Genomic DNA, 17,489 nt, shown 5'->3' with positions numbered 1-17,489 from the left:
GCTGAATTAGGGGAGTTTGAATAATACACAATGGTTGGTAACAAGAAACTGACCTGTTTATTCAAGGATAAACACAAAATAGACAAAATTATACATGACAAACAGAAATGGCATCATTGAACAAGGGCTGGGCGATATGGCCTTTTTTTAATATTGCGAAATTTTAAGGCCATATTGCGATACACGATATATATATCTCAATATTTTGCCTTAGCCTTGAATGAACACTTGATGCATATAATCACAGCAGTATGATGATTGTATGTGTCTACATTAAAACATTCTTCTTCATACTGCATTAATATATGTTACTTTTAAACTTTCATGCAGAGAGGGAAATCACAACTAAAAAAAAATCACTATTTTTTTCATACGGTGTTGATCTGGAAATGTTTGCCTCTGTATTTTGATGGTGTGGGCGTGTGGCACCGAACGGAGATAAGCGTCTCGACAGACGTTACAATATTTGAACAATGATGACGAAAACTGTTTTCTCTGTCTTGTCCATGTGTCGAAAATTGTTATGCGCTTATTTTTTTATTTGATTTTGTGCGTGGCATAGATTTGCCGTGCGCAGAGGACGCTTGAGTAGGCACGCACCTTAGCGGCTGCGCTAGCATCACAGCTAACGTTAGCCATGCCGCTACCTCTCTGCTCGGGGAGGGCGTATACGTATGTGACGTATGACGTGACAGTATGTGACGTGTGTAAGAAGGTGCGCTTGTCTGTGAGAGGGAGACACAGGAAAGAGTGAGAAGAGCCTGTCGTGTAATGCCAGCAGCTAAAAGCAACTGCGTGAGAATCCACAGACCTGTGGATGTGTTGAAGGTGTGCTGGAAAATGCGGAACGGAAATTAGGGAGCAGCAGAAAAGTGGAATGTACTATTTAAATCGGTGCGTTGGAAAACACAGACCGGAGTTTTTTTTAAACTGGATCAGGATCCGCATTTTCCCATGCCTTGCCGATACGCATCTTTTTGCAAATATCGGCGGCCGATCCGATCCAAATATCGGATCGGGACATCCCTAATCGAGTATATTCGATATATCGCCCAGCCCTAACGCTTGCACAAAAATCAAAATAAAACATGATCATAATCATAAAAGCACATACAGTATAACAATAAAACAACCAAATCAACATACAAATGGTCAAAATGAAAAATAATAAAAAAAAGAAGCAGTTTTGATAAGGTTGGTTTTTAATAGTCTTTTGAACATTGTTGGATTGACATGAACGGATGGAAAGGGGGAGAGAGTTCCAGAGGGTGGGGGCAAAGATGGAGAAGGCACGGTCCCCCCAGGTTCGGTGCTGAGTTCTATGAGGAGGGGACAGCAGGTGATTGTTAGTTATGTTAGTTAAGTAACGAGGATAGGCAGAAATGTTTTCTTGGCGCACACCGACTGTGGTGCGTGCATCTAAGGCACAAAGTAGCTCATTTTAACACGCTGCAAATCTCTGGCGATGTTAACATGGACTTTGTTGACAGGAGAGCCTGAGCCGTCCCGCTGTGACACATTCTAACCTCGCAATAATCAATCGCAGAAGCACGTTTCTGCACAATTGGAAGCATCTGTCTGACATACTGCTCACATGTGCCACATTAATGTTTAAAGTGCAGTACAAGCTGTTCTGTTCAATTGCGCTTCTGTAAAATTTGAGTTTGTTTTGTTGAAAATAATATTTTTCATGAAATGCAGCTTGTGATACACTCAAAAAACAACACATCGAAATTGTTTTCCATGCGCCTGTTCTCTTCTTTTCTTTCCAGGCGATGACTTTTCCATCATCCAGCAGGAAATCTTCATGGTGAAGGAATGCATGCACCACAACATTGTGGCCTACTTTGGGAGCTACCTCTGGTAAGACTGCATGCACTCAGAGCTCCGGCTTCTGTGTTGCGGCCGGGATCTGGATTCATACGTTGCCTTTGAAAGGCAGTTTTAAAGAGAGTCAGTGGCAGAAAGTCACATGACGTCTAATTGCTGAGTCGCCGCCCCCACAGCGTGTGAAGTATGACTCAGGCTAAACCACGAGGCCGCTCGCTGCCCTGCGTTGTTTGTGGAGAGAAAGTGAATAAGCTGCCTCCAAGCCCACAGCAGGTTTAACCAGAAGTGTCTGAAGTTAATGTAATGGACGATAGACAAATACATACATACCCATCACTAGGGATGGGAATCGAAAACCTTTTCTTGTTCAGAACCTGTTCCCAAGTATATCAATTCCTTGAAATCGCCATTTTGTCAAACGATTCTCTTACCAATTCTTCCGGGTGGGCATGACGTCACTAAGCAACGTGCGTAGAGCGGAGTGACGTCAGCCCTCAATATGGCGTTTCCCAGTCAAAACATACACTAACATTTTACATGCAAAGTGACATATGTCAAGCCTTTATTATCATTTGGATGATCTTGCCTTACACTTTTTGGAAGCCCACATTTTCTGAGATTTTTAATTCAAGGTTTTCATAAAGTGTAAGCCACAATCATCAACATTGTAGCAAATAAAGGCTTGACATATCTCACTTTGCAGGTCATAAGTTAATATCGCTTGTTACTAAATGTTACATTCTTTTGTAATTTCCACATGATTTATTTTGTTAAATTCTAAGGAAGAATATTTATTTATGTATTTAATTTATTTAAAAAAAAAAAAAAGTACCTTCTTTTTAAAGATGTCCAATAATATCGGCCGATAAAGGCTTTAAAATGTAATATCGCAAATTATCGGTATTTGTTTCAACCTCCCAATTTTCCTGGGAGACTCCAGAATTTCAGTGCCCCTCCCGAAAATATCCCTGGGCAATCATTCTCTCGATTTCCACCCGGACAACATTATTGGGGACGTGCCTTAAAGGCACTGCCTTTAGCGTCCTCTACAACCAGTCGTCACGTCCGCTTTTCCTCCATACAAACAGCGTGCCGGCCCAGTCACATAATATATGCGGTTTCTACAAACACATAAGTGAATGCAAAGCATACTTGATCAACAGCCATACAGGTCACACTGAGGGTGGCCGTATAAACAACTTTAACACTGTTACAAATATGCGCCACACTGTGAACCCACACCAAACAAGAATGACAAACACATTTCGGGAGAACATCCGCACCGTAACACAACATAAACACAACAGAACAAATACCCAGAAACCCTTGCAGCACTAACTCTTCCGGGACGCTTCAATATACACCCCGCTACCTCCTACCCCCTGCCCCCCACCTCAACCATGCCCCCCCCAACCCCGCCCACCTCAACCTCCTCATGCTCTCTCAGAGAGAGCATGTCCCAAATTCCTAGCTGCTGTTTTGAGGCATGTTAAAAAAAAATAATGCACTTTGTGACTTCAATAATAAATATGGCAGTGCCATGTTGGCATTTTTTTCCATAACTTGAGTTGATTTATTTTGGAAAACCTTGTTACATTGTTTAATGCATCCAGCGGGGCATCACAACAAAATTAGGCATAATAATGTGTTAATTCATTTTACATATTGTTATGAATGTGCCTGTTACTACATTACATATATACTTACAGCATGTTTATAAAACTTTGATGGAGGTTTTTTGGATGTTTTTAGAGTGCTCTATATGAGGAATAGACCAACTCCCATTGGCTTCATTGTTATCTGACTTTTGCAAGCGTTTATTTACGAGTTAGAATGCATAAAAAAAAAGAAAAACTTGTTCTTGTCTTACATAAGAATTGTGAATGATAGGCAACATTCTAAAAAAGAAAAAAAAAAGGTAGTTCCGCTTAGAACAAATAAAAACACTTTAAATTGATGTTGTTTGGTTTTTGAAATATGGGATTAACACACCTAGATTAGGCAATTTGAAACCAGTTTTCTCTGGCGTGTAAGCGTTGTCAGTGCGCCAATCTGCGTGGAAGACCAACACGCTGCTCTTTAGTGCATTATTCACAAGCGAAGAAGAACAAGCCGTGTGGGGGGAAATGTTCACGCCAACAAACATAAAAAGTAAAAATTTGGAAGCTAAAATAAATTGATATTTTTAAATATACAATATAAAAACCTACCCGTTTAACTGTCAGGATGTTCTCAATGAAGACATTAAGTATGTGACATAACGCCAGCACATTATGGCCGGAGGAGTGACTGGTAGATTAAAACCTCTGTACAGCAGTATTTTGACACTAAAACATATTTGTATGCAAAGTGGAATTAATGCAGAGTAAAAAATAATAAGTGTATGTTTTGTAAGTCATTGGACAACAATAATTAATAGCGGTAGATCACATGATTTCAAGGCAGTATCGATCTCATTCGTTCAAATCATCCACAAAAACATAATTGTTCATACTTAGTGATGTAAGAATTAAATGTCCATATATGACTATTGACTATGACTGTCAGTAATAAAAAAATATTCACTGCGTAGTTTGTATTAACAGTGAATAGTCCAAGCAGTTCACCAAAAAATAGCAATATTTTTATGTCTGATGGTCATAACCACAAATGTCATTAAACACATTACCAACAACATCAAATAGCAGTGATAAGTTGTGGTTACCTGTTAAATCCAGAGCTTGAAAGCTACCAGCGTTACCTTATCAAGCATGTAGCACCTTCTTCTGTTTACATTCCCACATGGCTACACAAGCTGAAATGACTACAATCACCCCCTGGTGCACGGAAGACACACAGCATATGGCCAACAGTCGCATTAGAGATGAAGCATGGAAACTGGGATTTCACATGTAAGTGTGAAAATAGAAGAAACCAAACTATTTGAGAAAATCAGACTAATTTAGTGCATGTGAACGCATTATTACTCACTCTGATTTAGTTTTATCGCAGTTGTGTTTTTTAAGCTTTTTGTGTGTGTGGAGGTCTTGCTCCTCCGGGTTCTCTGGACCGCCAATGCAGACATGACAGCCGTGTTCATCTTTGTGAACATTCAATAAGTTGTGCTTTGCAGCCATGTTAAAGTCTCTCGCTCGTTCTCCACCATCAACCACGTCCTCTCCTTCCCGACTGCTGCCTTTAACAGAGCGACAGGTGATCAGACAAACACTCACAGCTGTGTCATCTACGCACCTGTCACTAATCTCGAAGCCGATCCTGACACACCCCGCTTCGCTGCAGGTCCGCAGGCCACGCCCCCCCCTACAGTGTGACCTATTTCTCTACCACTCCACCCCATCGGTTAACACCGTCACATTCCCGCAATGAAATACTTGTACATTGACGCACGGTGAAGTACATCTGCAAATGGAATATCTGTGTGGAGTTTCTACCTGTGCTTGAAAGCGTTTTACTCATCCCATATTGTATAGACTCAAAATGCTCGTGAATGTATTTGTGTGTATGTGATCTGTGATACGGTGTATCCAGCTGGGTTATCAATCGTCAATGAAAATGTAGTTACTTGGTCCTTAATCACACGTGTTTCAAAGGGCTCTACAAACTCAAAACAAACTTCTCTGCTCTTTTCAGCCGAGAGAAGCTTTGGATATGCATGGAGTACTGCGGCGGAGGATCCCTGCAGGACATTTATCACGGTGAACATCAGATTTGACGTGTAAAATCACATGTAAGTATCACATCCCAGCACTCACACAATGATCTGTTGCAGTGACGGGTCCTTTATCAGAGATGCAGATTGCGTACGTCAGCCGGGAGACCTTACAGGTAAAAGCACGTTTCAAATTTTTTCCAATCCATTTTGAACGATTACTGACTTGACATCCGTTTGCAGGGTTTGGAATACCTGCACAGCAAGGGGAAGATGCACCGAGATATCAAGGTACGACATTGTTCCAAGGGCCACATTTTCAGAACGCTTAGCCAACTTGTATACAATGTCAACGCAAAACCCTTTTTTTTACCTCACCTAATGGCGAGATAAGGTTGGCTTTGGTAGTATTAAGCATGGGTACGTTTCTTGAATGTTACAGTACCAATTTACGGTATCTGGGAATCGATACCAGTACTCAACGGTACCAATTTTCAGCATTTGTGTGTCTGTTCATTAGGGCTGCAACTGACTATTTTGATATTGAACTAGTCATTGATTATCTTGATTAGTCGACTAATCAAATTATGAAGCCTAATCCTATTCAGTGGCTCTAATTTAGCCATCTACTTTTAGATTTCAGCTTAAGATATTTTTAGGCATATGCCAACTAACAAAGATGACTAATTTATTCATAAATATTTATTTATACTGTAACTGTGCTGCTATTAGGTAGTTACAAAAACCAAAATAACTGAATTTTTGTCCATAAAAAAAAGCAAGGACAGGCCCAGTGCTGACAATCAGTGTTGGGTTAATTACTGAAAACCAGCAACTAGTTACAGTTACTAGTTACTTTATTTCAAAAGTAACTCAGTTACTAACTCAGTTACTTATGTTGATCAACTTGACATGCATTTGCATCACTGAACTCTGCTAAGCCATGTGGTCTACAGACAACACACAAAGACAAACATATGTTTCAAAGGGCCAATTTATTTCAGGCCAGAACAAATTGACAAAACTATTTTAAATAGCTGCAACATAACATACATAAGTAACAAACAGCATAATAACAACATAGCTGTAAAGCAAGGAAGGCACACACGACATACTCAAAGCCTAACCAGGCATTTTTTTCTCAAGGAATTCTGAAACAAAATCATATCTGAAGCCCAGAACACTATGCATTTCCCCAGTTTTAGTTTCGAGAAAAGGAAAGATTGGCCTGCCCCACTAGGATCCCTCTTTATGTTTGTGAACTTTATAGTCTATACATTTAGAGTGATGTGATAATTAAACACTCTAGAAGTCTAGAATGAAAGAGTATATAAGAGAATTGACAGAGTGTGTACCTTCAGTGCTGAATGATGAGCAGAGGCAGAGTTAATCCTTAAGTGGTCGTGGTGGAGGGGGAGTGGCATCGGAGTCTGTGTCTCTTTTTACTAGCTTCATCGAAGCATGTTGCTTTTGTAGCTGTTTCAGCAGATTTTAATTGCTGTTTTGGGCAGTAGATGGGATCGTTGATCCAAGACACAACTTTCATTTAACTAAAATGTTATTTTCTTTGTGCTCGACAAAAGAAAAGTAGTGAGAATATCTGTTATCTACATGTTAACAAACTCGAGTGCAGCTCCGCCATGATCAGACACGCCCCCCCTCCCTACCCAAACCCACACCCAGACACACACAGAGCGCGCGTCTCTCTTCTCCGGCTTGTGACACAAGCAGAATCAGAAGGACGACACCGCAGCGCTCCAATAAAACACACTCAGATTTTCTGTTTCTAACCGATACTACATAAAAAATAACGTAAAATAACGCAGAAACGCATCATGTAGTAACGGTAACTGAGTTACTGAATATAAAAAATAACGTGTTAGATTACTAGTTACCGCCGAAACTAACGGCGTTACATTTACTTTGTTGCTTTGTTACTTTGTCACGCGTTAGTCCCAACACTGCTGACAATATAGTGTCAGCACCGGGCAATATAGTGTATATTGGACAATTTGTTTGCTTTCTTTTTTTAAACAGCTCAACATGAAATGGACACACACGCTCTTACAGACAGACACACACATACTGTCTCTCATACAAACTACTCTCTCACGCGGGCCTACCACGTCTGACACTGGCTCACTTTAAAAACTAACCTACTATAAATGACAATATAAATAATGGCTTTGGTGTACGGGTCGGCAAGGTTCTTTGTCCACTTCTGCTCAGTGTTTGTTACCACATGTGACTGCGGCGCCGGTGCCTTTTCCTCACGACAATGTGGGACAAACCTCGGCTGGCCCTGACGTCTTCCCAAAGGTTTGATGTAAATCAAGCACATGTGACCCACACTGCATCACGGCTGTGCTCGCGTTGACCCCGCTATCCCAGGTTTGGCCCCCCGGCCCGGTGTGTTATCCTAGGCGGGTCAGTGCCGCACCTATTATCTTTGCTTGGCTCTACGCGGCGAGCACTTCCTGTTTCCTCTAGTACTAACTGCAGGATGCCATCGGAGGAGGCCGCCAACAGAAACATTGTCGTAAAGCAGCGCTAAGATCACTTCTGCGAGATGTTTCTTCAAATTGTTTTCAAAATGTAATTATCAGGAAATAACTGCGTGTGTGCGCTTGCAGGGAGCCAACATACTTTTCACAAATGACGGAGATGTGAAATTAGGTAAGTCTCTTGCACATCTTCATGCCTCAGCCTTTTTACTAATCCTGAAAGTCCTTTTCCATAATCTCAAAACTTTGCTCCCCATGTGCCTGATGCAGCTGATTTTGGCGTAGCGGCAAAAATAACAGCCACCATCGCCAAGAGGAAGTCTTTTATCGGGACGCCTTACTGGTGAGTACGTCGCCATCTCAAACAAGGCTTTGTGAAGTAGGTCGTGGCGCCATGTTTAGTTGTCCTTTGTGGAGTGGTCTCAGGTGAACTACCTGCTTCTTAATGTGGACAAGACCAAGGAGTTGGTCATCGACTTCACCAAGAGAATGACCCCGGTGGAGCCCATCAAGATCCAGGGCCGGGAGTTGGCAGTAGTGGGGCAGTACAAGTACCTGGGAGTCCATTTGACATCAGACTGGACTGGAAAGACAACTGCAAAGCTGCTTACAAGACGGGCATGAGCAGACTCTTTTTTTCCTGAGGAAGCTTAGGTCCTTTCATGTGTGCAGCAAGCTGTTGGAGATATTATTATGATTATTATTAGCCTTTATTTAACCAGGTAAAATCCCATTGAGATCAAAGATCTCTTTTCCAAGGGAGACCTGGCCAAGAGGGCAGCAGCAAGGTTACATTAAAAACAGTAAACAAATACATAAAACATCACATTTACAACATTAAAACTTGCTCACATGACACATGTGCATACAGACAAGGTAGACTGCAATCCTTTCACAGAAGCTTTAAACTCATTCAACGTAACTAGGGTTTGAAGTTTAATGTTCGATTGTAGGTTATTCCAAGCCTTCGGTGCTGAAAACCTAAATGCTTTCTTGCCCAGTTCAGTTCTTACTTTGGGGACGACAAATTGCAGAACATTCATTGAACGAAGATTGTGACTTCCTTGTTTCTTTGTTAAAAGACAAGACAGATAAGATGGAGTGATACCCAGAATGGTTTTGTAGATGAAAACATACCAATGATTGAGGCGTCGAGCACATAAAGATGTTTATCTTTATGAAAAATATTTGATCAGTCTGTTGTGGCCAGTGCCCTGTACTTTGCAGTGGTTTGTTGGGGCAGCAGCGCCAGCAAAAGGGACTTAAACCGGATTGACAAACTGATCCGGAAAGCCGGCCAAACTATTGTCACGCAGTTGGAGGCGTTTGTGTCAGTGAGGGACAGGAGGACACTGGACAAACTGCTGGCCATCATGGACAATCCTGCCCACCCACTCCACCTGACAATTGAGGGACAGCAGAGCTCATACTCCAACAGGCTCCTTCAGCTTTGTTCTCACAGTGTTCGATTCAAGAACTCTTTCATTCCGCACTCCATCCAGCTGTATAATCACTCGCCATACAGCAATAGATGATGTCTATTACCTGACACCTGACATGTTAGCTACTTATCTTTGTTTGTAAAGTCTATTTTCTGCTGGATTTACTCTCTATTTTATGCTGCAGCTGTTACAGATACTGTAATATTGTACATGGTAATTGTATATATGATATAAACATATAATATAATATATCAGTATATATCCTATACTGTACATGTATTATGTAAATATTACGTATATATGTTATATTTTATATTGCTTTTAGTCTATTTTATACCTGCATTGTCCTTTCCATCCTTTGTAACTGAGCTACTGTGTGGAACAATTTCCCTTGTGGATCAATAAAGTTTGTCTGAGTCTATGATGCTATTTTGTGCAGGATGGCTCCAGAAGTGGCAGCAGTGGAGAAAAATGGCGGCTACAACCAGCTGTGTGACATCTGGGCTGTGGGCATCACGTCAATCGAGCTGGCCGAGTTGCAGCCGCCTATGTTTGACCTGCACCCCATGAGGTAACGCAGCAGGCTTCCCTCTGACAGCGCATACATGAGCATTTACTGCAACTTCGCTGACCTTTTGAGTAATTACGTAAAGCAGTATTAAAAGGGAACTGCACCTTTTTTGGAACGTTGTCTTAACATTCCCAATCCTTATGTACAACAAAAACATACAGTACAGGTCAAAAGTTTGGACACACCTTCTCCTCATTCAATGGGTTTTCTCTATTTTCATGACTATTTACATTGTAGATTGTCACTGAAGGCATCAACACTATGAATGAACACATGTAGAGTTATGCACTTAACAAAAAAGTAGAGATGTCCGATAATATCGGACTGCCGATATTATCGGCCGATTAATGCTTTAAAATGTAATATCGGAAATTCTCGGTATCTGTTTCAAAAAGTAAAATTGATGACTAAAACGCCGCTGTACAGAGTGGTACACGGACGTAGGGAGAAGCACAGAGCGCCAATAAACCTTAAAGGCACTGCCTTTGCGTGGTGGCCCAATCACATAATATCTATGGCTTTTCACACACACTCATAAGCGAATGCAAGGCATTCTTGGTCAAGAGCCATACAGGTCACACTGAGGGTGGCCGTATAAACAACTTTAACACTGTTGCAAATATGCACCACACTGTGAACCCACACCAAACAAGAATGCCAAACACATTTCGGGAGAACATCCGCACCATAACACAACATAAACACAACAGAACAAATACCCAGAACCCCTTGCAGCACTAACTCTTCCGGGACGCTACAATATGCTACCCCTTACCCCCACCTCAACCCCGCCCACCTCAACCTCCTCATGCTCTCTCAGGGAGAGCATGTCCCAAATTCCAAGCTCTTGTTTTGAGGCATTTTAAAAAAATAATGCACTTTGTGACTTCAATAATTAATATGGCAGTGCCATGTTGGCATTTTTTTCCATAACTTGAGTTGATTTATTTTGGAAAACCTTGTTACATTGTTTAATGCATCCAACGGGGCATCACAACAAAATTAGGCATAATAATGTGTTAATTCCACGACTGCATATATCGGTATCGGTTGATATCGGAATCGGTAATTAAGAGTTAGACAATATCGGAATATCGGATATCGGCAAAAAAGCCATTATCGGACATCTCTACCAAAAAGGTGAAATAACTGAAAACATGTTTTATATTCTAGTTTCTTCAAAATAGCCACCCTTTGCTCCGATTACTGTTTCGCACACTCTTAGCATTCTCTCGGTGAGCTTCAAGCACACCTGTGAAGTGACAACCAATTCAGGTGCCTACGTCTTGAAGCTCATCGAGAGAATGCCAAGAGTGTGTGAAAAAGTAATCAGAGCAAAGGGTGGCTATTTTGAAAAACTAGAATATAAAATATGTTTTCAGTTATTTCACCTTGTGAAATAACATGTGAAGTACATAACTCCACGTGTTCGTTCATTCATAGTTTTGATGCCTTCAGTGACAATCTACAATGTAAATAGTCATAAAAATAAAGAAAACGCATTTAATGAGAAGATGTGTCCAAACGTTTGGCCTGTACTGTATGTTTTCTTTTTTCATGCATTCGAACTCGTAAATAAATGCTAGCAAAAGTGAGCTCACAATGGAGCCAATTGGAGTTCCTCTATTCCGCCTATAAAGCACACTAAAAACATCCAAAAGCCTCCATCATTGTTTTATATACATGCTGTAAGTATATATATAATGTAGTAAGAAGCACATTCATAAAATATATTATTTACATATTTTGCTAATTTTAGGCAAACGGCGGCACATCACAACATTCGCTTTTCCTTTCAACATCACTAAGCATCTTGTAGCACTATTGCCAAGTGCTGAACAAGAAATACAAACTACAAACATAAAAATAAAAAAAATCACTTACTGTACAATATCTGCTTTCACTGGGATGTCGACTAATGGGGTGTCCGTAGCTTCCCGTCTGTTGAAGAATGAATCCTAATCCTAACGAAAGATTAAAAAAAATGTTGTACAAACCAGCGTCTTTTTGTGCCTTTCTCGCCAACTCCGTGTATAAGTTGAATGTCAAAGTTGACCAACTTGTCTGTTTTTGGTCACAACGTTCTACTATTCAGATGAGAGGCATGATTTATAAATGTGTGAATGCTCCAAAAATTCACACAATCACCCTGTTCATCCAAGTCACACCGTTTTAACTTCTAAATGTTCAGCCCAATCAGGAATCGTTGGGACTTCTGCAACAATTTTGTAAAATATTCCTTAATGTCCCACAATTTCCAGTTTATCGTGAATTTTTTTTTTTTTAACTTCCTTAATTTCTGCATTTTTCAAACGATTCAAACCATTCCAACTTCAACGCTTTCAACTCATCCTTGTGATTGAAACTGGCAAATTTTCCAGTTCCAAATGTTTTCACCAAAGCCCTAGTTCCACCCTTTTTTCTTTTGGTTTCATTGTCCGCATTGTTTTAGTAATTCCAACCATCCATCCATCCATTTTCTACCGCTTATCCCCTTTGGGGGTCGCGGGGGTGCTGGAGCCTATCTCATCTGCATTCGGGCGGAAGGCGGTGTACACCCTGGACAAGTCGCACCCTCATCGCAGGGCCAACACAGATAGACAGACAACATTCACACTCACATTCACACACTAGGGCCAATTTTAGTGTTGCCAATCAATCTATCCCCAGGTGCATGTCTTTTAAAGTGGGAGGAAGCCAACCATTCCACCATCAAAACATTCCAAATACTCAGGACATCAAACGTACCGATTTTATTTTTCTAGAAAATTCCCAGTTTAGCATGCTAATGTTTTATATTAGCATTTAAGCTAGTTATGAACGTTTGACCCTTAAAATCATGGATTTTGTTATTTGAAACCATCTTAAAAGTATGCTGGCTGTTCTCCTTTAGCATGTTGATTTATGGACGAAATAGTTTATTCCCATTAGCTGCATTGTTAGCCACCTTGTACTCGCCATATTTTACGATTTAGAATGCATAAAGAAAGAAACGTTTGTCTTCTTGTCTTCCATACGGATTGTGAATGATGGGCAGGATTTTAAAAAAAATTGCAGTTTCCCTTTAAAGTTGAATTAGTACAATTAAGAGAACATTTTGAATTATGACATGCAAATGAGTGCAACGTTCAGGTGAAAATTGCACAGTAAATGACAACCTTGTGTTTTTAGGGCCTTGTTTTTGATGTCAAAGAGCAGCTTCCAGCCTCCCAAGCTAAAAGACAAAAACAAATGGTGAGTGGTCGCACCCATCAGTGTGTGACATCGCCTTACCGAAAAGAATGTTGTGACCGATTCTAATCCAATATTCAGGTCCGCGGCCTTCCATAACTTTGTCAAAGTGTCTCTGAACAAGAACCCCAAGAAGAGGCCCACAGCAGAAAAGCTCCTCACAGTGATTCAAATACAATTATTTTTTTATGATGCTAAATTCTACACTCTGTGTGTTATAACTTGTGGTTGTGTGTTGCTCCCCACAGCACGTGTTTGTGGGGCAGACGGGTTTGACAAGGAGACTCGCCGTCGACCTCATGGACAAGATGAACAACCCAGACAGCCACCAGCTTTTCAGCGAGGTGGACGATGACGACCTCGAGGTAAACCTCCCGCCGCGTCATTTATATACAAATATTGAAGTTCCATGTTCTTGAGTTTAGACATTTTTAAAGTGCTTTGAGTAAGTCGTATGTTTAATGCTAATGAGCTGTTTGTTTTCAAAAAGCGGTGTTGTTCCATATACCGTACAGTGAAATTTCGATTTACAAATTTAATTGGTTCTTGAAGAGTTGGTAATCGAAAAGTTTGTATAGTGAAGCCAATTTCTCCATAAGAAAGAATGTAATTATGAATTATGGGTTCCTACATTGACAAAAATATATATTTTAATAAAAGGCTGTACACGATATAAAGTGCTACACAGTATTGTTCATCAAACAAACATAACAAGATGATGCTGGGTCAACAATCTCTGTTAAAGTTAAAGTACCAATGATTGTCACACACACATTAGGTGTGGCGAAATTATTCTCTGCATTTGACCCATCACCCTTGACCACCCCCTGGGAGGTGAGGGGAGCAGTGAGCAGCAGCGGTGGCCGCGCTCGGTAATCATTTTTTTGGTGATTTAACCCCCAATTCCAACCCTTGATGCTGAGTGCCAAGCAGGGAGGTAATGGGTCCCATTTTTATAGTCTTTGGTATGACTCGGCCGGGGTTTGAACTCACAACCTACCGATCTCAGGGCGGACACTCCAACCACTAGGCCACTGAGTAGGTTTAACAAGCCAAAACAACAACAACAACAAGCCGAACTGAACTGTCCTGTATGCGCTGCTCTGCCAACACGCCACTTGCACACACACAAATGTCCCTTTGGTGCCCTCACAAACGAAGGAATCCCAAAAATCTTTAATTTTATCATACATATTGCTACAATAATAAACATTTCCATCCATCCATCCATCCATCTTCTTCCGCTTATCCGAGGTCGGGTCGCGGGGGCAGCAGCCTAAGCAGGGAAGCCCAGACTTCCCTCTCCCCAGCCACTTCGTCCAGCTCCTCCCGGGGGATCCCGAGGCGTTCCCAGGCCAGCTGGAAGACATAGTCTTCCCAACGTGTCCTGGGTCTTCCCCGTGGCCTCCTACCGGTCGGACGTGCCCTAAACACCTCCCGAGGGAGGCGATCGGGTGGCATCCTAACCAGATGCCCGAACCACCTCATCTGGCTCCTCTCGATGTGGAGGAGCAGCGGCTTTACTTTGAGCTCCCCCCGGATGACATAGCTTCTCACCCTATCTCTAAGGGAGAGCCCTGCCACCCGGCGGAGGAAACTCATTTCGGCCGCTTGTACCCGTGATCTTGTCCTTTCGGTCATAACCCAAAGCTCATGACCATAGGTGAGGATGGGAACGTAGATCGACCAGTAAATCGAGAGCTTTGCCTTCCGGCTCAGCTCCTTCTTCACCACAACGGATCGATACAGCCTCCGCATTACTGAAGATGCCGCACCGATCCGCCTGTCGATCTCACGATCCACTCTTCCCTCACTCGTGAACAAGACTCCGAGGTACTTGAACTCCTCCACTTGGGGCAAGATCTCCTCCCCAACCCGTAGATGGCACTCCACCCTTTTCCGGGCGAGAACCATGGACTCGGACTTGGAGGTGCTGATTCTCATCACATTTAAAACCATAAAATTCACTTAACATTTTCATCGACAAATAAGCAGCTGACGAGAGGAGAAAAAGGCGCAGAGCGGGGTAGAAAGAAGGGGAAGGGGCTGTGTGTGTGTGCTCTTGGAAGAGATGCCTCCGAAAGATAGCTAGTGTCTTTTCCTCTGTTGTGAAATAAGTCCGCTTTGGCATATTTTTCCAGAAAAGTCCAGTCTCATCAAAATTAAGAATTTAGAAATGTGTTGTGGTACGAAAGCCTGCTTCTCAATCTCCTTAATACAAGCAAACACAAAGAGGCTGCCAGGGGGACACTGAATGAATGAAACGTGCGTACACAGAGACATGGTTTGAAAACCGAGACAAATTTCGCTTGATCTAGTACAGGGGTCGGCAACCCAAAATATTGAAAGAGCCATATTGGACCAAAAATACAAAAAACAAATCTGTCTGGAGCCGCAAAAAATTAAAAGCCATATTACATACAGATAGTGTGTCATGAGATATAAATTGAATTAAGATGACTTAAGGGAAACTAAATGAGCTCAAATATAGCTACAAATGAGGCATAATGATGCAATATGTACATATAGCTAGCCTAAATAGCATGTTAGCATCGAGTAGCTTGTGACCAAATATGTCTGATTAGCACTCCACACAAGTCATTAACATCAACAAAACTCACCTTTCATGCACAACATTAAGTTTGGTGGACAAAATGAGACAGGAAAAGAAGTGGCATAAAACACGTCCTAGAAAGTCGGAGAAAGTTATACATGTAAACAAACTACGGTGAGTTCAAGGACCACCAAAATTAGTAGGACAAAACGGCGCTCGCCAAATACTCGAATCAGTGAAGCATGTTTAATATAAACAGTGTGCTTTGTAACAATTAGGGAGGTTTGTGTCATGTTTGTCCTCCTACAGAAACCATATTAAAACAAAAAATAGATTTTTCCCCTCATCTTTTTCCATTTTTCATACATTTTTTTAAAAGCTCCAGAGAGCCACTAGGGCGGCGCTAAAGAGCCGCATGCGGCTCTATAGCCGCGGGTTGCCGACCCCTGATTTAGTAGTTTGTGTATTTAAAAATGGAGGTTCCACTGAACACTTGTCCAACGTAAGAGATGTCATGTAAAGGTGTATATTACTGACGTCACGTCCGGCTCTTTAACTATGCGAGGCTCGAAGTGGTGGGCCAGCGAGCGTCTGTTGTCTTAGCATTACAAAAATGCCCTATGCTTGCGTTGTTTTATGCTGTTGTACGCAAAAAGGATAAAAGTTTCTTCAGAGTTCCTCAAGAGGTAATAAAAAAGGGCGAAAGAGTGCAAGATTTTACAAAAGATGACGAGAAAAGTGTCACGCACTTCAGTCCAAAGGAGCATGCAGAGTCGAAGAACAAACAAGTTTGCAGTGGCCACGTGGTTAAAGGTTTGTTTGGTATACTGTTAACGTTTAATATATCCCATTTAAGTATTATCTTGATTAGGGATGTCGGATAATATCGGACTGCCGATATTATCGGCCGATAAATGCTTTAAAATGTAATATAGGAAATTAAACTTAGACTTAGAACATCTTTATTGTCCCCGAAGGGCAATTTGGTTTGCAGCAGTAGTCATTAAATGATCGGTATCGGTTTCAAAATGATCGGTATCGGTTTCAAAAAGTAAAATGTATGACTTTTTAAAACGCCACCGTGTACACGGACTTAGGGAGAAGTACAGAGTGCCAATAAACCTTAAAGGCACTGCCAGTCACATAATATCTACGGCTTTTCACACACACTTGGTCAACAGCCATACAGGTCACACTGAGAGTGGCAGTATAAACAACTTTAACACTGTTGCAAATATGCGCCACACTGTGAACCCACACCAAACAAGAATGACAAACACATTTCGGGAGAACATCCGCACCGTAACACAACATAAACACAACAGAACAAATACCCAGAACCCCTTTGCAGCACTAACTCTTCCGGGACGCTACAATATACACCCCGCTACCCCCTACCCCCCACCCCCACCTCAACCCCGCCCATTTCAACCTTCTCATGCTCTCTCAGGCAGAGCATGTCCAAAATTCCAAGCTGCTATTTTGAGGCATGTTAAAAAAAATAATGCACTTTGTGACTTCAATAATAAATATGGCAGTGCCATGTTGGCATTTTTTTCCATAACTTGAGTTGATTTATTTTGGAAAACCTTGTGACATTGATTAATGCATCCAGCGGGGCATCACATCAAAATTAGGCATAACAATGTGTTAATTCCACGACTGTATATATCGGTATCGGTTGATATCGGAATCGGTAATTAAGAGT

At 41.5% G+C, this 17,489-nt stretch overlaps 1 protein-coding gene across 8 annotated transcripts in view; it reads left to right on the top strand.

The window, feature by feature from the left end:
• map4k5 (mitogen-activated protein kinase kinase kinase kinase 5) overlaps positions 1–17,489 on the top strand; it is a 77,770-nt gene that overhangs the window by 25,297 nt on the left and 34,984 nt on the right. For all 8 annotated transcript variants that reach the window (XM_061969052.1, XM_061969054.1, XM_061969055.1 and 5 more), the window contains exons 4-13: positions 1,773–1,863; positions 5,461–5,525; positions 5,600–5,655; positions 5,723–5,770; positions 8,113–8,155; positions 8,254–8,326; positions 9,865–9,996; positions 13,168–13,230; positions 13,309–13,390; positions 13,476–13,592. In XM_061969052.1, the coding sequence (XP_061825036.1) occupies positions 1,773–1,863; positions 5,461–5,525; positions 5,600–5,655; positions 5,723–5,770; positions 8,113–8,155; positions 8,254–8,326; positions 9,865–9,996; positions 13,168–13,230; positions 13,309–13,390; positions 13,476–13,592 (770 nt within the window). The remainder of the gene's footprint in view (positions 1–1,772; positions 1,864–5,460; positions 5,526–5,599; positions 5,656–5,722; positions 5,771–8,112; positions 8,156–8,253; positions 8,327–9,864; positions 9,997–13,167; positions 13,231–13,308; positions 13,391–13,475; positions 13,593–17,489) is intronic.

Source organism: Nerophis lumbriciformis, linkage group LG08 (assembly GCF_033978685.3).
Source record: "Nerophis lumbriciformis linkage group LG08, RoL_Nlum_v2.1, whole genome shotgun sequence".
Classification (NCBI taxonomy): Eukaryota; Metazoa; Chordata; class Actinopteri; order Syngnathiformes; family Syngnathidae; genus Nerophis; species Nerophis lumbriciformis.
The sequence above is the reverse complement of the archived record's forward strand: the minus strand, read 5'-3'. Positions and strand labels throughout refer to the sequence as shown.